Source organism: Nerophis lumbriciformis, linkage group LG10 (assembly GCF_033978685.3).
Source record: "Nerophis lumbriciformis linkage group LG10, RoL_Nlum_v2.1, whole genome shotgun sequence".
Lineage (NCBI taxonomy): Eukaryota > Metazoa > Chordata > Actinopteri > Syngnathiformes > Syngnathidae > Nerophis > Nerophis lumbriciformis.
In genome coordinates, this window is record NC_084557.2 from 1,927,852 (window position 1) to 1,952,569 (window position 24,718).

The 24,718-nt window shown below is 33.2% G+C and overlaps 1 protein-coding gene across 1 annotated transcript in view; it reads right to left on the reverse strand.

Moving 5' to 3' along the window:
* Window positions 1-6,132: 6,132 nt before the first annotated feature.
* The window catches only part of LOC133612755 (PDZ domain-containing RING finger protein 4-like), a 190,132-nt gene continuing 171,546 nt past the window's right edge, over window positions 6,133-24,718 (reverse strand). The window contains exons 7-8 of the mRNA XM_061970434.1: window positions 21,419-21,547; window positions 6,133-7,491 (exon numbers count right to left, since the gene is read on the reverse strand). Of these exons, the coding sequence (XP_061826418.1) occupies window positions 6,133-7,491; window positions 21,419-21,547 (1,488 nt within the window). The remainder of the gene's footprint in view (window positions 7,492-21,418; window positions 21,548-24,718) is intronic.

Below are 24,718 nucleotides of genomic sequence, written 5' to 3' on the forward strand. Positions count from 1 at the left end.
ATAGAACACCATGATCAATAGTAACACACAACACTGTGATAGAACACCATGATCAATAGTAACACACAACACTGTGATAGAACACCATGATCAATAGTAACACACAACACTGTGATAGAACACCATGATCAATAGTAACACACAACTCTGTGATAGAACACCATGATCAATAGTAACACACAACACTGTGATAGAACACCATGATCAATAGTAACACACAACACTGTGATAGAACACCATGATCAATAGTAACACACAACACTGTGATAGAACATAATTATCAATAGTAACACACAACACTGTGATAGAACACCATGATCAATAGTAACACACAACACTGTGATAGAACACCATGATCAATAGTAACACACAACACTGTGATGGAACACCATGATCAATAGTAACACACAACACCATGATCAATAGTAACACACAACACTGTGATGGAACACCATGATCAATTGTAACACACAACACTGTGATAGAACACCATGATCAATAGTAACACACAACTCTGTGATAGAACACCATGATCAATAGTAACACACAACACTGTGATAGAACACCATGATCAATAGTAACGCACAACACTGTGATAGAACACCATGATCAATAGTAACACACAACACTGTGATAGAACACCATGATCAATAGTAACACACAACTCTGTGATAGAACACCATGATCAATAGTAACACACAACACTGTGATAGAACACCATGATCAATAGTAACACACAACACTGTGATAGAACACCATGATCAATAGTAACACACAACACTATGATCAATAGTAACACACAACACTGTGATAGAACACCATGATCAATAGTAACACACAACTCTGTGATAGAACACCATGATCAATAGTAACACACAACACTGTGATGGAACACCATGATCAATAGTAACACACAACACTGTGATAGAACACCATGATCAATAGTAACACACAACACTGTGATAGAACACCATGATCAATAGTAACACACAACACTGTGATAGAACACCATGATCAATAGTAACACACAACACTGTGATAGAACACCATGATCAATAGTAACACTGTGATAGAACACCATGATCAATAGTAACACACAACACTGTGATAGAACACCATGATCAATAGTAACACACAACACTGTGATAGAACACCATGATCAATAGTAACACACAACACTGTGATAGAACACCATGATCAATAGTAACACACAACACTGTGATAGAACACCATGATCAATAGTAGCACACAACACTGTGATAGAACACCATGATCAATAGTAACACACAACACTGTGATAGAACACCATGATCAATAGTAACACACAACACTGTTATAGAACACCATGATCAATAGTAACACACAACACTGTGATAGAACACCATGATCAATAGTAACACACAACACTGTGATAGAACACCATGATCAATAGTAACACACAACACTGTGATAGAATACCATGATCAATAGTAACACACAACACTGTGATAGAACACCATGATCAATAGTAACACACAACACTGTGATAGAACACCATGATCAATAGTAACACACAACACTGTGATAGAACATCATGATCAATAGTAACACATAACACTGTGATAGAACACCATGATCAATAGTAACACACAACACTGTGATAGAACACCATGATCAATAGTAACACACAACACTGTGATAGAACACCATGATCAATAGTAACACACAACACTGTGATGGAACACCATGATCAATAGTAACACACAACACTGTGATAGAACACCATGATCAATAGTAACACACAACACTGTGATGGAACACCATGATCAATAGTAACACACAACACTGTGATAGAACATCATGATCAATAGTAACACACAACACTGTGATAGAACACCATGATCAATAGTAACACACAACACTGTGATAGAACACCATGATCAATAGTAACACACAACACTGTGATGGAACACCATGATCAATAGTAACACACAACACTGTGATAGAACACCATGATCAATAGTAACACACAACACTGTGATAGAACACCATGATCAATAGTAACACACAACACTGTGATAGAACACCATGATCAACAGTAACACACAACACTGTGATAGAACGCCATGATCAATAGTAACACACAACACTGTGATAGAACACCATGATCATTAGTAACGCACAACACTGTGATAGAACACCATGATCAATAGTAACACACAACACTGTGATAGAACACCATGATCAATAGTAACACACAACACTGTGATAGAACACCATGATCAATAGTAACACACAACACTGTGATAGAACACCATGCTCAATAGTAACACACAACACCATGATCAATAGTAACACACAACACTGTGATAGAACACCATGATCAATAGTAACACACAACACTGTGATAGAACACCATGATCAATAGTAACACACAACACTGTGATAGAACACCATGATCAATAGTAACACACAACACTGTGATGGAACACCATGATCAATAGTAACACACAACACTGTGATAGAACACCAGTCTGTACTGAGTGAAAAACATGAACAATCATATTACAGTATGTGTAAAGTATTATTTCATGTTTTGTATGTAGTGTAATGTACGGTGATGTTTCCTGTCGATTTTGGTTAAGCAATCCATTTATGTCGAAATAATTTGTCTCCAAGTTCCATATTTATAGCTTCAAAATCACTTCAACTTCAAGTTTAATGTTGTGAATCCTCATTTGTCCAAAAAATAGTCATCTCTGTTACCAAGTCTGCCATGATTAGTGTGAAGTGAATTCTATTTATATAGCGCTTTTCTCTAGTGATTCAAAGCGCTTTACATAGTGAAACCCAATATCTAAGTTACATTTAAACCAGTGTGGGTGGCACTGGGAGCAGGTGGGTGAAGTGTCTTGCCCAAGGACACAACGGCAGTGACTAGGATGGCGGAAGCGGGGATCGGACCTGGAACCCTCAAGTTGCTGGCACAGCCACTCTGCCAACCGAGCTGTACCGGCCTGATTAGGAAACACACTCACGTTTGAATCCGGAAGTCAGATGTGCGTTGCTATAGAAACAGAAATCAATGAGCGAAAGAAATCAGTCCCAGCATTGATTTAAATGATCAAAATACGGTAAATATTGAACATGTTACATATTGTTATGAAGGTGTCTGTTACTACATTACTTGCAGTGTGTATATTGTGCATATTACATATTGTTATGAAAGTGTCTGTTACTACATTATATATATACTTGCAGTGTGTATATTGTACATATTACATATTGTTATGAAGGTGTCTGTTACTACATTATATATATACTTGCAGTGTGTATATTGTACATAATACATATTGTTATGAAGGTGTCTGTTGCTACATTATATATATACTTGCAGTGTGTATATTGTACATATTACATATTGTTATGAAGGTGTCTGTTACTACATTATATATATACTTGCAGTGTGTATATTGTACATAATACATTTTGTTATGAATGTGTCTGGTACTACATTATATATCTATATACTTGCAGTATGTATATTGTACATATTACATATTGTTATGAAGGTGTCTGTTACTACATTACTTGCAGTGTGTATATTGTACATATTACATATTGTTATGAAGGTGTCTGTTACTACATTATATATATACTTGCAGTGTGTATATTGTACATATTACATATTGTTATGAAGGTGTCTGTTACTACATTATATATATACTTGCTGTGTGTATATTGTACATAATACATATTGTTATGAAGGTGTCTGTTACTACATTATATATATACTTGCAGTGTGTATAGTGTACATATTACATATTGTTATGAAGGTGTTTGTTACTACATTATATATATACATATATATGTATATATATATATATATATATATATATATATATATATATATATATATATATATATATATATATATATATATATATATATATATATACTTGCAGTGTGTATATTGTACATATTACATATTGTTATGAAGGTGTCTGTTACTACATTATATATATACTTGCAGTGTGTATATTGTGCATATTACATATTGTTATGAAGGTGTCTGTTACTACATTATATATATACTTGCAGTGTGTATATTGTACATATTACATATTGTTATGAAAGTGTCTGTTACTACATTATATATATACTTGCAGTGTGTATATTGTGCATATTACATATTGTTATGAAAGTGTCTGTTACTACATTATATATATACTTGCAGTGTGTATATTGTGCATATTACATATTGTTATGAAGGTGTCTGTTACTACATTATATATATACTTGCAGTGTGTATATTGTACATAATACATATTATTATGAAGGTGTCTGTTACTACATTATATATATACTTGCAGTGTGTATATTGTACATATTACATATTGTTATGAAGGTGTCTGTTACTACATTATATATATACTTGCAGTGTGTATATTGTACATAATACATATTGTTATGAATGTGTCTGGTACTACATTATATATCTATATACTTGCAGTGTGTATATTGTACATATTACATATTGTTATGAAGGTGTCTGTTACTACATTATATATATATATATACTTGCAGTGTGTTTATTGTACATATTACATATTGTTATGAAGGTGTCTGTTACTACATTATATATATATAATTGCAGTGTGTATATTGTACATATTGTTATGAAGTGTCTGTTACTACATTATATATATACTTGCAGTGTGTATATTGTGCATATTACATATTGTTATGAAGGTGTCTGTTACTACATTATATATATACTTGCAGTGTGTATATTGTACATAATACATATTGTTATGAAGGTGTCTGTTACTACATTATATATATACTTGCAGTGTGTATATTGTACATAATACATATTGTTATGAAGGTGTATGTTACTACAATATATATATACTTGCAGTGTGTATATTGTACATATTACATATTGTTATGAAGGTGTTTGTTACTACATTATATATATACATATATATATATATATATATATATATATATATATATATATATATATATATATATATATATATATATATATATATATAAATACTTGCAGTGTGTATATTGTACATAATACATATTGTTATGAAGGCGTCTGTTACTACATTATATATATACTTGCTGTGTGTATATTGTACATAATACATATTGTTATGAAGGTGTATGTTACTACAATATATATATACTTGCAGTGTGTATATTGTACATATTACATATTGTTATGAAGGTGTTTGTTACTACATTATATATATACATATATATATATATATATATATATATATATATATATATATATATATATATATAAATACTTGCAGTGTGTATATTGTACATAATACATATTGTTATGAAGGCGTCTGTTACTACATTATATATATACTTGCAGTGTGTATATTGTACATATTACATATTGTTATGAAGGTGTCTGTTTCTACATTATATATAAATACTTGCAGTGTGTATATAAAATGTTGGAGGGTTTTGAAGTTTTTGAAGGTTACAACGGTGACTCTCATTAGTTGCATCTTTCAAGCGCTTTAAAGGCCTTAAAAAAAAAAAAAGACTTGTTAAATTGTTGTCTCTCATAATGAATGAATGAATGATAGGCAACATTCCCTAAAAAGTGCAGTTCCCTTTTAAATATGTTAAATGGCAGATTTTTGGATATAGCTCTCTTCGAGGGTCAGATAGTTCAAGTGTACCGATGAAGTGTGTAGAGAAGTGTTAGCCATGTAAACAATGTATAGAGGAGTGGACAAGCATTCAAACCAGTTTTGCGTATGAAACACACACACACACACACACACACACACACACACACACACACACACACACACACACACGTGGAAAAGTTGTACTGTATATGGTTCCAACAAACCATATCAGTCAAACTCTGACACACACGTCCCACTGAATGGAAAAGTGTCCACAAACTTCTGAGCGCTAGCGTAGATGTAAAAAAGAAGGGGGAACGTAAGAAGATGTCCGATAGAAAAAGTGAAGGGGACGCCATAAATTCTTTACAAAATGCTCTTTGCGCCTACAAAGTGTGAAAAATACTCCTATTGTCCTGATAAAAAGGCCACATTGAACGAGGCAATCATCTCATACCACGCGGGTAGAAAGGAAGTTCTCGTATCATACGGTGGTGACCGAGAGGAAGGCGTTGTGCACCTGCGCTCCCTCCGGAGCCTTGGCCCCGTGAGTCATCAGCTCCTGGATGGTCATCCAGTTGTCCAGGATCTTCTTGTTGCGCTTCTTCATCATCTTCTTGTGGCTCAGCTCGATGATGCTGACCTCGCTGCTGCTCTGAGGGTTCTCCTTCAAGCTCTCCAGGCGGCTCCTCTGCATGAACTCCCGCCTCTTCTTCTGCTCCTTGGCTCGCACCAAATGCTGCTTCCTCTCCTCTTTGCTCCAGTAGCGGCCCATCTTCATCTCGCTCATGGCGTCGTCGTCCGTGGTCATGCCGCCGCTGCGCTCCTCCTTGATCTTCAGGGCGCGCTCCCGCAGGATCTTGTCCCGCACGGGCCGCTTGGTGATGTAGCGCGTGCCGTCGCTGCGGATCTTCACCTTCCATTCCATCTTGGGCTGGTTGAGGGGGCTCTGGGGCTCCTTGCAGATGCTGAGCAGGCTGAGCTGGCTCTGGGCGTACTCCACCGCCGAGCGCTGCTGGATCAGCTGCATGTAGCTCTGGTAGTGGTGGGCGTGCTCTGGGATGTTGCTCTGCCGGTGCTGGGACGGGGAGAAGTAAGGGATTTGGGAAACGCCAGGCCTCAGCTTCCCTTTATGGTCCTCCTCGGGCAGAAGCGTCTGATCCGACTGGTCCGAGGGGTTGCTGTGGTCCGGGCTGCTGCTCTTGCCCAGGAGGGGCGCTCTGCATCCTGCCACGGGGATGGGGCTGGCAAGGCTGCTGCGGCGGTTCCTCTGGTTGGTGAGGCTCACCATCCTCTGGAGGGAATGTTCCGGAGAGCGATCCATGGCCAACGGGGTGCTCCGCGAACTCTCCGCTGTGTTGTAGGCACTGGAGCTGTCCTTGTCCTCACTCCCCTTGTGGAGGTTTTGGTCCCTGGGCTCAGAGGGCACCGAGCACCCGGTGGTGGAGGGCGACTGCAGGCTCTTGCGGATCTTGTGGGCCTTCATGATGTTCTGGCATTCCAGCTCGATGCTGCGCAGCTCCTCGTTGAGCATGCGCAGCTCATGCTGGACGCCGCCCTGCTCGGCCATGCTGCACTCGATGGTGCTGCGGCGGCTGTAGAACAGGTCGTACTCGCCACTGTTCCGGATCTGACACTTGAGCTCCAGGAGCTGCTGGAAGCGCTCGCCTGCCGCTTCCTCGTCCTCATTGTCCTCCTGGCCCTCCGGCCGGCGCGTGTCCGAGTTGTCCAGGAGACACTGGGACAGACGTCTCTGGATGTGCGCCAGGACGTCCTCCTCCGAACTGTCCATTTGGTCTCTGAGGGTCCGCGAGGAGCATGTGGGCCGGTCGTCCTCTGCTCTCTGCAAGCAAACATCTTTGTTACTTTTTTCATGCAAAATTAATTTTCTTCTTTCCCGACCAAACATCATTTCATTTGAAAGGAGAATAACTGTTTGCGATAGAAACCTCCCATCCTCGCCTGGACTACTGCAACTCTCTCCTGTTTGGTCCCCCTTAACAAGTCACTTCACAAACTTCAGCTTCTCCAGAACTCTGCAGCCCGGTTAATCACCAGAACCCCTTCAATCCAGCTTATCACCCCTGTTCTGCAGCAACTCCACTGGCTACCCATCAAACATCGTATCCACTTTAAAATAATTATCCTCACTTTCAAAGCCATCCATAACCTCTCTCCATCTTATCTCTCTGACCTGATCCATGTCCCCACGCCCTCACGTTCCCTAAGATCCTCTTCATCCATCCATCTCACTGTCCCTTTATTTAAACTGTCCACCATGGGTGCCCGAGCTTTCAGTCGCTCTGCCCCACATCTTTGGAACTCTTTGCCACCAGACTTTCGTAACTTACACTCAATATCCCTCTTCAAATCAAGACTCAATATCCCTCTTCAAATCAATCCAGCTTATCACCCCTGTTCTGCAGCAACTCCACTGGCTACCCATCAAACATCGTATCCACTTTAAAATAATTATCCTCACTTTCAAAGCCATCCATAACCTCTCTCCATCTTATCTCTCTGACCTGATCCATGTCCCCACGCCCTCACGTTCCCTAAGATCCTCTTCATCCATCCATCTCACTGTCCCTTTATTTAAACTGTCCACCATGGGTGCCCGAGCTTTCAGTCGCTCTGCCCCACATCTTTGGAACTCTTTGCCACCAGACTTTCGTAACTTACACTCAATATCCCTCTTCAAATCAAGACTCAATATCCCTCTTCAAATCAATCCAGCTTATCACCCCTGTTCTGCAGCAACTCCACTGGCTACCCATCAAACATCGTATCCACTTTAAAATAATTATCCTCACTTTCAAAGCCATCCATAACCTCTCTCCATCTTATCTCTCTGACCTGATCCATGTCCCCACGCCCTCACGTTCCCTAAGATCCTCTTCATCCATCCATCTCACTGTCCCTTTATTTAAACTGTCCACCATGGGTGCCCGAGCTTTCAGTTGCTCTGCCCCACATCTTTGGAACTCTTTGCCACCAGTCTTTCGTAACTTACACTCAATATCCCTCTTCAAATCAAGACTCAATATCCCTCTTCAAATCAATCCAGCTTATCACCCCTGTTCTGCAGCAACTCCACTGGCTACCCATCAAACATCGTATCCACTTTAAAATAATTATCCTCACTTTCAAAGCCATCCATAACCTCTCTCCATCTTATCTCTCTGACCTGATCCATGTCCCCACGCCCTCACGTTCCCTAAGATCCTCTTCATCCATCCATCTCACTGTCCCTTTATTTAAACTGTCCACCATGGGTGCCCGAGCTTTCAGTCGCTCTGCCCCACATCTTTGGAACTCTTTGCCACCAGACTTTCGTAACTTACACTCAATATCCCTCTTCAAATCAAGACTCAATATCCCTCTTCAAATCAAGACTCAAAACACACCTATTCCTGACTGCTTATTCATTGTAATCATCTTTTCTTCTCTATCTTTGTTGTTGTTGTTATTGTTGTTTTTATCCAATTTGATTTTATTGTTTTGATTTGGTACGGTGTCTTTGAGTGCCCAGAAAGGCGCCTTATAAATAAAATGTATTAATATTATTATTATTATCTTTCATAAATATTCAGTGTCGTCATCTAGGATCCAGACGTACTCTCTGACTCAGTTCTGGGAAGAAAGTTAGTGAAAAAGTTGATTGCCTTTCGATACTGTTCAGGTCTGGACTCAAGGTACACCTGTGCAATTTCATGAGGTCCATCAGAGGCTGCATGCATTATTTATGGTAAAATGAAGGTTTCTTCTAATGATCCATCCATCCATCCATTTTCTACCGCTTGTCCCTTTCAGGGTCACGGGAGGTGCCGGAGCCTATCCCAGCTGCACACGGGAGGAAGAGACCCTTCGCCTTATTTTCTAATAATCATATTATTGTTATATACTGCAATGATATTGTCATCCTCTCTGTTTTGATGTTATTTTGATTAATAATCATTGCTTTCATAATCTGACCACAGTCATCTCAGATCACAACTGGACTGTTTGGTTTGTCTTAGAAGGCGTTTTGTCTCTCATCTGAGTAGACTTCATCAGTTCATGATCATGGACTTAGATTGTAACATCTAGTCTTAGACTTAGATTGGTCACATCTAGTCTTAGACTTAGATTGGTCACATCTAGTCTTAGACTTAGATTGGTCACATCTAGTCTTAGACTTAGATTGGTCACATCTAGTCTCGCAGCTGGTGCCAATACCTCGGTAGGCTTCATCAGTTCATGTTCTTAGACTTAGATTGGTCACATCTAGTCTTAGACTTAGATTGGTCACATCTAGTCTTAGACTTAGATTGGTCACATCTAGTCTTAGACTTAGATTGGTCACATCTAGTCTCGCAGCTGGTGCCAATACCTCAGTAGGCTTCATCAGTTCATGCTCTTAAACTTAGATTGGTCAGATCTAGTCTTAGACTTAGATTGGTCACATCTAGTCTAGCAGCTGGTGCCAATACCTCGGTAGGCTTCATCAGTTCATGTTGTTAGACTTAGATTGGTCACATCTCGTCTAGCAGCTGGTGCCAATACCTCGGTAGGCTTCATCAGTTCATGTTCTTAGACTTAGATTGGTCACATCTAGTCTTAGATTGGTCACATCTAGTCTTAGACTTAGATTGGTCACATCTAGTCATAGACTTAGATTGGTCACATCTAGTCTCGCAGCTGGTGCCAATACCTCAGTAGGCTTCATCAGTTCATGCTCTTAAACTTAGATTGGTCAGATCTAGTCTTAGACTTAGATTGGTCACATCTCGTCTAGCAGCTGGTGCCAATACCTCGGTAGGCTTCATCAGTTCATGTTCTTAGACTTAGATTGGTCACATCTAGTCTTAGACTTAGATTGGTCACATCTAGTCTTAGACTTAGATTGGTCACATCTAGTGTTAGACTTAGATTGGTCACATCTAGTCTCGCAGCTGGTGCCAATACCTCAGTAGGCTTCATCAGTTCATGCTCTTAAACTTAGATTGGTCACATCTAGTCTTAGACTTAGATTGGTCACATCTCGTCTAGCAGCTGGTGCCAATACCTCGGTAGGCTTCATCAGTTCATGTTCTTAGACTTAGATTGGTCACATCTAGTCTTAGACTGGTCACATCTAGTCTTAGACTTAGATTGGTCACATCTAGTCTTAGACTTAGATTGGTCACATCTAGTCTCGCAGCTGGTGCCAATACCTCGGTAGGCTTCATCAGTTCATGTTCTTAGACTTAGATTGGTCACATCTAGTCTTAGACTGGTCACATCTAGTCTTAGACTTAGATTGGTCACATCTAGTCTTAGACTTAGATTGGTCACATCTAGTCTTAGACTTAGATTGGTCACATCTAGTCTTAGACTGGTCACATCTAGTCTTAGACTTAGATTGGTCACATCTAGTTTTAGACTTAGATTGGTCACATCTAGTCTCGCAGCTGGTGTCAATACCTCGGTAGGCTTCATCAGTTCATGTTCTTAGACTTAGATTGGTCACATCTAGTCTTAGACTGGTCACATCTAGTCTTAGACTTAGATTGGTCACATCTAGTCTTAGACTTAGATTGGTCACATCTAGTCTTAGACTTAGATTGGTCACATCTAGTCTCGCAGCTGGTGCCAATACCTCAGTAGGCTTCATCAGTTCATGCTCTTAAACTTAGATTGGTCAGATCTAGTCTTAGACTTAGATTGGTCACATCTAGTCTAGCAGCTGGTGCCAATACCTCGGTAGGCTTCATCAGTTCATGTTCTTAGACTTAGATTGGTCACATCTAGTCTTAGACTGGTCACATCTAGTCTTAGACTTAGATTGGTCACATCTAGTCTTAGACTTAGATTGGTCACATCTAGTCTTAGACTTAGATTGGTCACATCTAGTCTCGCAGCTGGTGCCAATACCTCAGTAGGCTTCATCAGTTCATGCTCTTAAACTTAGATTGGTCAGATCTAGTCTTAGACTTAGATTAGTCACATCTAGTCTAGCAGCTGGTGCCAATACCTCGGTAGGCTTCATCAGTTCATGTTCTTAGACTTAGATTGGTCACATCTAGTCTTAGACTGGTCACATCTAGTCTTAGACTTAGACTGGTCACATCTAGTCTTAGACTTAGATTGGTCACATCTAGTCTTAGACTTAGATTGGTCACATCTAGTCTTAGACTTAGATTGGTCACATCCAGTCCAGCAGCTGGTGCCAATACCTCGGTAGGCTTCATCAGTTCATGTTCTTAGACTTAGATTGGTCACATCTAGTCTTAGACTGGTCACATCTAGTCTTAGACTTAGATTGGTCACATCTAGTCTTGGACTTAGATTGGTCACATCTAGTCCCGCAGCTGGTGCCAATACCTCAGTAGGCTTCATCAGTTCATGCTATTAAACTTAGATTGGTCAGATCTAGTCTTAGACTTAGATTGGTCACATCTAGTCTTAGACTTAGATTGGTCACATCTCGTCTAGCAGCTGGTGCCAATACCTCGGTAGGCTTCATCAGTTCATGTTCTTAGACTTAGATTGGTCACATCTAGTCTTAGACTGGTCACATCTAGTCTTAGACTTAGATTGGTCACATCTAGTCTTAGACGTAGATTGGTCTCATCTAGTCTTAGACTTAGATTGGTCACATCTAGTTTTAGACTTAGATTGGTCACATCTAGTCTCGCAGCTGGTGCCAATACCTCAGTAGGCTTCATCTGTTTATGCTCTTAAACTTAGATTGGTCACATCTAGTCTTAGACTTAGGTTGGTCAGATCTAGTCTAGCGGCTGGTGCCAATACCTCAGTAGGCTTCATCAGTTCATGCTCATAGACTTAGGTTGGTAGGATCTAGTCTTAGACTTAAAGGGGGACTGCACTTTTTTTGTTGTTGTAATGTTGCCTATCATTTACAATCATTACGAGAGACAAGAACACACTTCTTTGTTGTTGTTTTTTTTAGGATTTTACAGAGGATAAAAACAAACGTTTAAAAACATAAATAAATCATTTAAAAAAAAAGACATCCCTCTATCAAAAACTAAATTATGTATATTATTTTTCATCATTATTTATTTTTACAAAACAATGGCTCATTAGATTTATGCATGTATCTAATTTTGTGACCCTATATGCCTTGTGATATTTTTACACAACTTCCCATGTATTTGATTGTTCTATATTGTTTTAGTGTACGCTGTAAAAAAAATCAAAAAATCTGTAGATGTTAAAATCGTAAAATATATGATGGTTGTCACAGCATTATTGTAAATAGAAAAACAACCACTATTATTTTACAGTAAAATCTTAAGGTTGCTGTTTTTAATGTGAAATCTATTGCCATTTTTTACAGCGTACAACTTGATGAATACTTACTTTGAGATCCTGAGTCAAGCAGATATTTAAGTATTTATTTATATTTCAACCAGAAACGTTTGGATTGTATGATAGTATAATATTTGTTGAACCATTAGATACTACTGAAGTTTTTTTTTAATAATATGTGTTGCATTATTGGATACGATTCAAGTGTATTTTAATAATCTTTGTTGCATTATTAGATACAATTAAATTTTTGTTCATAATATTTGTTGCATTATTAGATACTATTGAAGTTTTTTGATATGTGTTGCAAAATTGGATACTATTGAAGTTTTTTTTAATAATATTTGTTACATTATTGGATACTATTTATTTGTTATTATAATATTTGTTGCATTATTGGATACCATTTAATTTTTTTAAATAATATTTGTTGAATTATTGGATACTATTCAAGGTTTTTCATAATATGTGTTGCATTAATGGATATTATTTAAGGTTTTTTTTATATTACTTGTTACATTATTGGATACTACTTAATTATTTGTAGATAATATGTGTTGCATTAATGGATATTATTTAAGTTTGTTTTTTTATATTACTTGTTACATTATTGGATACTACTTAATTATTTGTAGATAATATGTGTTGCATTAATGGATATTATTTAAGTTGTTTTTTTTATATTACTTGTTACATTATTGGAAACTACTTAATTATTTGTAGATACTATGTGTTGCATTAATGGATATTTTTTAAGTTTTTTTTGTATATTACTTGTTACATTATTGGATACTACTTAATTATTTGTAGATAATATTTGTTGCATTAATGGATATTATTTAAGTTTTTTTTTATATTACTTGTTACATTATTGGATACTACTTAATTATTTGTAGATAATATTTGTTGCATTAATGGATATTATTTAAGTTTTTTGTTTATATTACTTGTTACATTATTGGATACTACTTAATTATTTGTAGATAATATTTGTTGCATTAATGGATATTATTTAAGTTTTTTTTTTATATTACTTGTTACATTATTGGATACTACTTAATTATTTGTAGATAATATTTGTTGCATTAATGGATATTATTTAAGTTTTTTTTTATATTACTTGTTACATTATTGGATACTACTTAATTATTTGTAGATAATATGTGTTGCATTAATGGACATTATTTAAGTTTTTTGTTTATATTACTTGTTACATTATTGGATACTACTTAATTATTTGTAGATAATATTTGTTGCATTAATGGATATTATTTAAGTTTTTTGTTTATATTACTTGTTACATTATTGGATACTACTTAATTATTTGTAGATAATATGTGTTGCATTAATGGATAATATTTAAGTTTTTATTTATATTACTTATTACATTATTGGATACTACTTAATTATTTGTAGATAATATGTGTTGCATTAATGGATATTATTTAAGTTTTTTTGTTATATTACTTGTTACATTATTGGATACTACTTAATTATTTGTAGATAATATTTGTTGCATTAATGGATATTATTTAAGTTTTTTGTTTATATTACTTGTTACATTATTGGATACTACTTAATTATTTGTAGATAATATGTGTTGCATTAATGGATATTATTTAAGTTTTTATTTATATTACTTATTACATTATTGGATACTACTTAATTATTTGTAGATAATATGTGTTGCATTAATGGATATTATTTAAGTTTTTTTGTTATATTACTTGTTACATTATTGGATACTACTTAATTATTTGTAGATAATATTTGTTGCATTAATGGATATTATTTAAGTTTTTTGTTTATATTACTTGTTACATTATTGGATACTACTTAATTATTTGTAGATAATATGTGTTGCATTAATGGATATTATTTAAGTTTTTATTTATATTACTTATTACATTATTGGATACTACTTAATTATTTGTAGATAATATGTGTTGCATTAATGGATATTATTTAAGTTTTTTTGTTATATCACTTGTTACATTATTGGATACTACTTAATTATTTGTAGATAATATTTGTTGCATTAATGGATATTATTTAAGTTTTTTGTTTATATTACTTGTTACATTATTGGATACTACTTAATTATTTGTAGATAATATGTGTTGCATTAATGGATATTATTTAAGTTTTTTTTTTTATATTACTTGTTACATTATTGGATACTACTTAATTATTTGTAGATAATATGTGTTGCATTAATGGATATTATTTAAGTTTTTTTTGTATATTACTTGTTACATTATTGGATACTACTTAATTATTTGTAGATAATATGTGTTGCATTAATGGATATTATTTAAGTTTTTTGTTTATATTACTTGTTACATTATTGGATACTACTTAATTATTTGTAGATAATATGTGTTGCATTAATGGATATTATTTAAGTTTTTTTGTTATATTACTTGTTACATTATTGGATACTACTTAATTATTTGTAGATAATATTTGTTGCATTAATGGATATTATTTAAGTTTTTTGTTTATATTACTTGTTACATTATTGGATACTACTTAATTATTTGTAGATAATATGTGTTGCATTAATGGATATTATTTAAGTCTTTTTTGTATATTACTTGTTACATTATTGGATACTACTTAATTATTTGTAGATAATATTTGTTGCATTAATGGATATTATTTAAGTTTTTTTTTATATTACTTGTTACATTATTGGATACTACTTAATTATTTGTAGATAATATTTGTTGCATTAATGGATATTATTTAAGTTTTTTTTATATTACTTGTTACATTATTGGATACTACTTAATTATTTGTAGATAATATGTGTTGCATTAATGGATATTATTTAAGTTTTTTTGTTATATTACTTGTTACATTATTGGATACTACTTAATTATTTGTAGATAATATTTGTTGCATTAATGGATATTATTTAAGTTTTTTGTTTATATTACTTGTTACATTATTGGATACTACTTAATTATTTGTAGATAATATGTGTTGCATTAATGGATATTATTTAAGTTTTTATTTATATTACTTATTACATTATTGGATACTACTTAATTATTTGTAGATAATATGTGTTGCATTAATGGATATTATTCAAGTTTTTTTGTTATATTACTTGTTACATTATTGGATTCTACTTAATTATTTGTAGATAATATTTGTTGCATTAATGGATATTATTTAAGTTTTTTGTTTATATTACTTGTTACATTATTGGATACTACTTAATTATTCGTAGATAATATGTGTTGCATTAATGGATATTATTTAAGTTTTTTTTTTTATATTACTTGTTACATTATTGGATACTACTTAATTATTTGTAGATAATATGTGTTGCATTAATGGATATTATTTAAGTTTTTTTTGTATATTACTTGTTACATTATTGGATACTACTTAATTATTTGTAGATAATATGTGTTGCATTAATGGATATTATTTAAGTTTTTTGTTTATATTACTTGTTACATTATTGGATACTACTTAATTATTTGTAGATAATATGTGTTGCATTAATGGATATTATTTAAGTTTTTTTGTTATATTACTTGTTACATTATTGGATACTACTTAATTATTTGTAGATAATATGTGTTGCATTAATGGATATTATTTAAGTTTTTTTTTTTATATTACTTGTTACATTATTGGATACTACTTAATTATTTGTAGATAATATGTGTTGTATTAATGGATATTATTTAAGTTTTTTTTGTATATTACTTGTTACATTATTGGATACTACTTAATTATTTATAGATAATATTTGTTGCATTAATGGATATTATTTAAGTTTTTTTTTTATATTACTTGTTACATTATTGGATACTACTTAATTATTTGTAGATAATATGTGTTGCATTAATGGATATTATTTAAGTTTTTTGTTTATATTACTTGTTACATTATTGGATACTACTTAATTATTTGTAGATAATATGTGTTGCATTAATGGATATTATTTAAGTTTTTTTTTATATTACTTGTTACATTATTGGATACTACTTAATTATTTGTAGATAATATGTGTTACATTAATGGATATTATTTAAGTTTTTTTTTTTATATTACTTGTTACATTATTGGATACTACTTAATTATTTGTAGATAATATGTGTTGCATTAATGGATATTATTTAAGTTATTATTTATATTACTTATTACATTATTGGATACTACTTAATTATTTGTAGATAATATGTGTTGCATTAATGGATATTATTTAAGTTTTTTTGTTATATTACTTGTTACATTATTGGATACTACTTAATTATTTGTAGATAATATTTGTTGCATTAATGGATATTATTTAAGTTTTTTTTATATTACTTGTTACATTATTGGATACTACTTAATTATTTGTAGATAATATGTGTTGCATTAATGGATATTATTTAAGTTTTTATTTATATTACTTATTACATTATTGGATACTACTTAATTATTTGTAGATAATATTTGTTGCATTAATGGATATTATTTAAGTGTTTTGTTTATATTACTTGTTACATTATTGGACACTACTTAATTATTCGTAGATAATATTTGTTGCATTAATGGATATTATTTAAATTTTTTGTTTATATTACTTGTTACATTATTGGATACTACTTAATTATTTGTAGATAATATGTGTTGCATTAATGGATATTATTTAAGTTTTTATTTATATTACTTATTACATTATTGGATACTACTTAATTATTTGTAGATAATATGTGTTGCATTAATGGATATTATTTAAGTTTTTTTGTTATATTACTTGTTACATTATTGGATACTACTTAATTATTTGTAGATAATATGTGTTGCATTAATGGATATTATTTAAGTTTTTTGTTTATATTACTTGTTACATTATTGGATACTACTTAATTATTTGTAGATAATATGTGTTGCATTAATGGATATTATTTAAGTTTTTTTTTATATTACTTGTTACATTATTGGATACTACTTAATTATTTGTAGATAATATTTGTTGCATTAATGGATATTATTTAAGTTTTTTTTTTATATTACTTGTTACATTATTGGATACTACTTAATTATTTGTAGATAATATTTGTTGCATTAATGGATATTATTTAAGTTTTTTGTTTGTATTACTTGTTACATTATTGGATACTACTTAATTATTTGTAGATAATATGTGTTGCATTAATGGATATTATTTAAGTTTTTTTTTTATATTACTTGTTACATTATTGGATACTACTTAATTATTTGTAGATAATATTTGTTGCATTAATGGATATTATTTAAGTTTTTTGTTTATATTACTTGTTACATTATTGGATACTACTTAATTATTTGTAGATAATATGTGTTGCATTAATGGATATGATTTAAGTTTTTATTTATATTACTTATTACATTATTGGATACTACTTAATTATTTGTAGATAATATGTGTTGCATTAATGGATATTATTTAAGTTTTTTTGTTATATTACTTGTTACATTATTGGATACTACTTAATTATTTGTAGATAATATTTGTTGCATTAATGGATATTATTTAAGTTTTTTGTTTATATTACTTGTTACATTATTGGATACTACTTAATTATTTGTAGATAATATGTGTTGCATTAATGGATATTATTTAAGTTTTTATTTATATTACTTATTACATTATTGGATACTACTTAATTATTTGTAGATAATATTTGTTGCATTAATGGATATTATTTAAGTTTTTTGTTTATATTACTTGTTACATTATTGGATACTACTTAATTATTTGTAGATAATATTTGTTGCAAAATTGGATATTATTTAAGTTTTTTTGTTATATTACTTGTTACATTATTGGATACTACTTAATTATTTGTAGATAATATTTGTTGCATTAATGGATATTATTTAAGTTTTTATTTATATTACTTATTACATTATTGGATACTACTTAATTATTTGTAGATAATATTTGTTGCATTAATGGATATTATTTAAGTTTTTTTTTTATATTACTTGTTACATTATTGGATACTACTTAATTATTTGTAGATAATATTTGTTGCATTAATGGATATTATTTAAGTTTTTTGTTTATATTACTTGTTACATTATTGGATACTACTTAATTATTTGTAGATAATATGTGTTGCATTAATGGATATTATTTAAGTTTTTATTTATATTACTTATTACATTATTGGATACTACTTAATTATTTGTAGATAATATGTGTTGCATTAATGGATATTATTTAAGTTTTTATTTATATTACTTATTACATTATTGGATACTACTTAATTATTTGTAGATAATATGTGTTGCATTAATGGATATTATTTAAGTTTTTTTGTTATATTACTTGTTACATTATTGGATACTACTTAATTATTTGTAGATAATATTGTTGCATTAATGGATATTATTTAAGTTTTTTGTTTATATTACTTGTTACATTATTGGATACTACTTAATTATTTGTAGATAATATGTGTTGCATTAATGGATATTATTTAAGTTTTTATTTATATTACTTATTACATTATTGGATACTACTTAATTATTTGTAGATAATATGTGTTGCATTAATGGATATTATTTAAGTTTTTTTGTTATATTACTTGTTACATTATTGGATACTACTTAATTATTTGTAGATAATATTTGTTGCATTAATGGATATTATTTAAGTTTTTTGTTTATATTACTTGTTACATTATTGGATACTACTTAATTATTTGTAGATAATATTTGTTGCATTAATGGATATTATTTAAGTTTTTTGTTTATATTACTTGTTACATTATTGGATACTACTTAATTATTTGTAGATAATATGTGTTGCATTAATGGATATTATTTAAGTTTTTTTTGTATATTACTTGTTACATTATTGGATACTACTTAATTATTTGTAGATAATATGTGTTGCATTAATGGATATTATTTAAGTTTTTTTGTTATATTACTTGTTACATTATAATAAATAAATGATAAATGGGTTGTACTTGTATAGCGCTTTTCTACCTTCAAGGTACTCAAAGCGCTTTGACACTACTTCCACATTTACCCATTCACACACACATTCACACACTGATGGAGGGAGCTGCCATGCAAGGCGCTAACCAGCACCCATCAGGAGCAAGGGTGAAGTGTCTTGCTCAGGACACAACGGACATGACGAGGTTGGTACTAGGTGGGGATTGAACCAGGGACCCTCGGGTCGCGCACGGCCATTCTTCCACTGCGCCACGCCGTCCCTATTATTGGATACTACTTAATTATTTGTAGATAATATTTGTTGCATTAATGGATATTATTTAAGTTTTTTGTTTATATTACTTGTTACATTATTGGATACTACTTAATTATTTGTAGATAATATTTGTTGCATTAATGGATATTATTTAAGTTTTTTGTTTATATTACTTGTTACATTATTGGATACTACTTAATTATTTGTAGATAATATTTGTTGCATTAATGGATATTATTTAAGTTTTTTTTATATTACTTGTTACATTATTGGATACTACTTAATTATTTGTAGATAATATGTGTTGCATTAATGGATATTATTTAAGTTTTTTTTTATATTACTTATTACATTATTGGATACTACTTAATTATTTGTAGATAATATGTGTTGCATTAATGGATATTATTTAAGTTTTTTTGTTATATTACTTGTTACATTATTGGATACTACTTAATTATTTGTAGATAATATGTGTTGCATTAATGGATATTATTTAAGTTTTTATTTATATTACTTATTACATTATTGGATACTACTTAATTATTTGTAGATAATATGTGTTGCATTAATGGATATTATTTAAGTTTTTTTGTTATATTACTTGTTACATTATTGGATACTACTTAATTATTTGTAGATAATATGTGTTGCATTAATGGATATTATTTAAGTTTTTTTGTTATATTACTTGTTACATTATTGGATACTACTTAATTATTTGTAGATAATATTTGTTGCATTAATGGATATTATTTAAGTTTTTTGTTTATATTACTTGTTACATTATTGGATACTACTTAATTATTTGTAGATAATATGTGTTGCATTAATGGATATTATTTAAGTTTTTATTTATATTACTTATTACATTATTGGATACTACTTAATTATTTGTAGATAATATTTGTTGCATTATTGGATATTATCAAAGAATGTTTGTGTTACAATGGAAAAAATAAATACTTCATTGGTGCTATTATTATTATGTTATTATTTTGTATCATTATATTGTATTATTATTATGTTATTATTTCCAGGTGTTGGCAGGCTATATAAAATGATGCGACGGGTCATAAAAATTGTATGTAAATTATCAAAAAACTTTCCGTTCTGAGTTCCCAATGAACAGACAAGAGGCTGTTTTTGTTGCACCAAGCAAAGGCTTGGAAAAATTCCATTGTGCACGATGGGAGGAGACGGGATGGGGGTTATCTACTGTCATTAGGTCACCCAGAGCGTTGGAATGTGGCACCTGCTGGCGTACCTGCTCCTCTCGGAAGGCGGCCAACTCCTTGTCCTCGCGCTGCTGTTCCTCCAGCATTTCTATTTTCAGCTGCTCCAAGAAGTCGCTGTGCTCGTCGTCCAGCCAGGCCTCCTCCAGCTGAGGACGGAGAAGGTCATTAGTTCTGCTCCAACACCATGAACTGTGCACTCTCACCTTTGACCTGTCAGGCCAAACACTGTCCACAACCATGCATGTGGGAAGATTTCACATTTACTACTCAGCGGCCCTTTTAATCACAAAGAAAATGGCTGCACGGAGGTGGGAGTCCTGGCCTATTCAGCATCAGCGTGCCAGTAGTTTTTACGCGGGGAGTCAATTACAGCGGCGCTACATAAAAAAACGCGCCATGATGAGTTGGCTTCCGACACACGTTTGGCCTGCGGAGACGGTGGAATGCCACCATGCACTGATCATGTTGGCATGGAGTGGATAGTGCCATCGTCACTGTTCTGCAGCCACACGGGACGGTCAAAGTTACCACAATGGCTCACATTTTGGTGTGCAAGGAACAGGCGGATGAATACCGGATCTTTTCTTACGGCACGCCATTTTTGGTTATCTGAGTCAGGGTATTTCCCTACACTGCCAAGATACCTGTGAGGGGGGTGGTCATGGGGCGTGGTCACCATGACGCATACTTGCCAACCTTGAGACCTCCGATTTCGGGAGGTGGGGGGAGGGGGGTGGGGATGGGCGTGGTCGGGGTGGGACGGGGGCGTGGCTAAAAGGGGAGGAGTATATTTACAGCTCGAATTCACCAAGTCAAGTATTTCATATATATATATATATATATATATACCAGATGATGTCGTTTCGTTTTCTGTTCTTTTTTGGCTGGTTTCCTGGCGTGGGTTCAATTTCACCCTCACCTATGAACCCACGCCAGGAAACCAGCCAAAAAAGAACAGAAAACGAAACGACATCATCTGGTACAACCCCCCATACAGCAAAAACGTCTCAACGAACATTGGACACAAATTCCTCAATCTGATTGACAAACACTTTCCCAAAGACAACACCCTAAGAAAAGTATTCAACAAGAACAACATTAAATTGAGCTACAGCTGCATGAACAATATACGACAAATCATCTCAAACCACAACAAAACAATTGCAAATGAGCCGTCGGCCCCCGGACAGAGCGACTCCAAAACCAACAAAGGCTGTAACTGTCGAAAGAAACCTGATTGCCCTCTCAACGGGGGGTGCTTACAAACATCAGTTGTCTACCAATCTAAGGTAATACGCAAGGACATTAACACATCCGACACATATGTAGGATTAACCGAGGGAGAATTCAAAACCAGATGGAACAATCACAAGGCTTCTTTCAGGAACAAAAACCTGCGAAATACCACAGAACTCAGCAAACACATTTGGGACCTCAAAGACAATAATGTTGAATATTCAATAACATGGCAAATTCTTGCATCCAGCACACCTTACAATAGTGGTATTAAAAGATGCAACCTATGCTTGAAAGAGAAACTGTTTATTATTTACCGTCCAGAACTGTCATCCCTCAACAAGCGCAGCGAAATTGTAACAGCATGCCGCCATAGACGGAAACACCTCCTAGGTAACACATGAGCCAATCACCACGCCCCTACGCCAGCCTGTACCCACCCACTCTGTGCCCTATATAAACCATGGTATGCGAATGCTCCCATTAAAATCTCCTGATGATTGAGGGTACCCCCCCTCATGAAACAGGCCTGTAGAGATGAAATAGTCTTGTGATTTTTTTTCCCACACATACATATATATATATATATATATATATATATATATATATATATATATATATATATATATATATATATATATATATATATATATATATATATATATATAAAATAAATACTTGAATTTCAGTGTTCATTTATTTACATATATACACACACATATGCACTAGATGGCAGTATTGTCCTGTTTAAGAGTGTCGCAACATTGCTGTTTATGGCAGACGAACTGCTTTACGGTATACAAAAAAGTGACTGCTGTTGTTGTGTGTTGTTGCCGCGCTGGGAGGACGTTAATGAAACTGCCTAACAATAAACCCACATAAGAAACCAAGAACTCGCCCTCCATCATTCTATAGTTATAACGTGATTGGGCAGGTATGCTTTTTTTATATTGTGGAGGACCTGAGTCCGCCTGAATTTCGGGAGATTTTCAGGAGAAAATTAGTCCCGGGACGTTTTCGGGAGAGGCGCCGAATTTCGGGAGTCGACCGGAAAATCCGGGAGGGTTGGCAAGTATGCCATGACGTCATTGAGTAGTTTGCATAATTTGCTATGATATGATTTTCTTTAAGACTTAAAAAAGGTATACATAAATTTAAAACAAACCTGTTTTTATTAATTAGTGTTAACATATTTTTTTTTATCGTTGTGTCATATTTTCAATCGTTGCTGCTTTTTGTACAAGGTACTTTCTTGAGATTATTTAAAGTGTTTACAGACTTTAAATGACTTTATTTTAATTAAAAACAAATGGTAACAAATCTAGCATCTTCTTCTGGTGTTATTATAGAATACTGGTGTTTAGAGACTACTTCTGTCCCTCCTTGTCCCTGACTAAAGGGGCTGCAGTTAGCATGACGTCACACTTGGTGCTCTACTTTCACTTTCTCTTCTTAAAAGCCGCCACTGTCCTCTTAATATTTGCACATTTTGTAAATGGCTGTCCGCAGGTATATCTGCAATATACATATAAAAATCACATCCACATCACAGACATGCTGACAAGGCTCCAGACAATGGTGTGTGTTTTGTTTACATCCGGTTTCAGTAGCGCAGTTTTCAGTGATCAAAGTCTTTTTTCCAGTGGTCATGTTTTTGTCAATAATGCACAAATAATAGGCTATAAATATATATATATATATATATATATATATATATATATATATATATATATATATGTATATATATATCCATTCACACTATAACGACCAGCTAATGTTAATGCATACTTGCCAACCTTGAGACCTCCGATTTCGGGAGGTCGGGGTGGGACGGGGGCGTGGTTGGGGGCGTGGTTGGGGCGTGACTAAAAGGGGAGGAGTACATTTACAGCTAGAATTCACCAAGTCAAGTATTTCATAGATTATATATATATATATATATATATATATATATATGGCCCTGCGATGAGGTGGCGACTTGTCCAGGGTGTACACCGCCTTCCGCCCGATTGTAGCTGAGATAGGCTCCAGCGCCCCCCGTGACCCCAAAAGGGAATAAGCGGTAGAAAATGGATGGATGG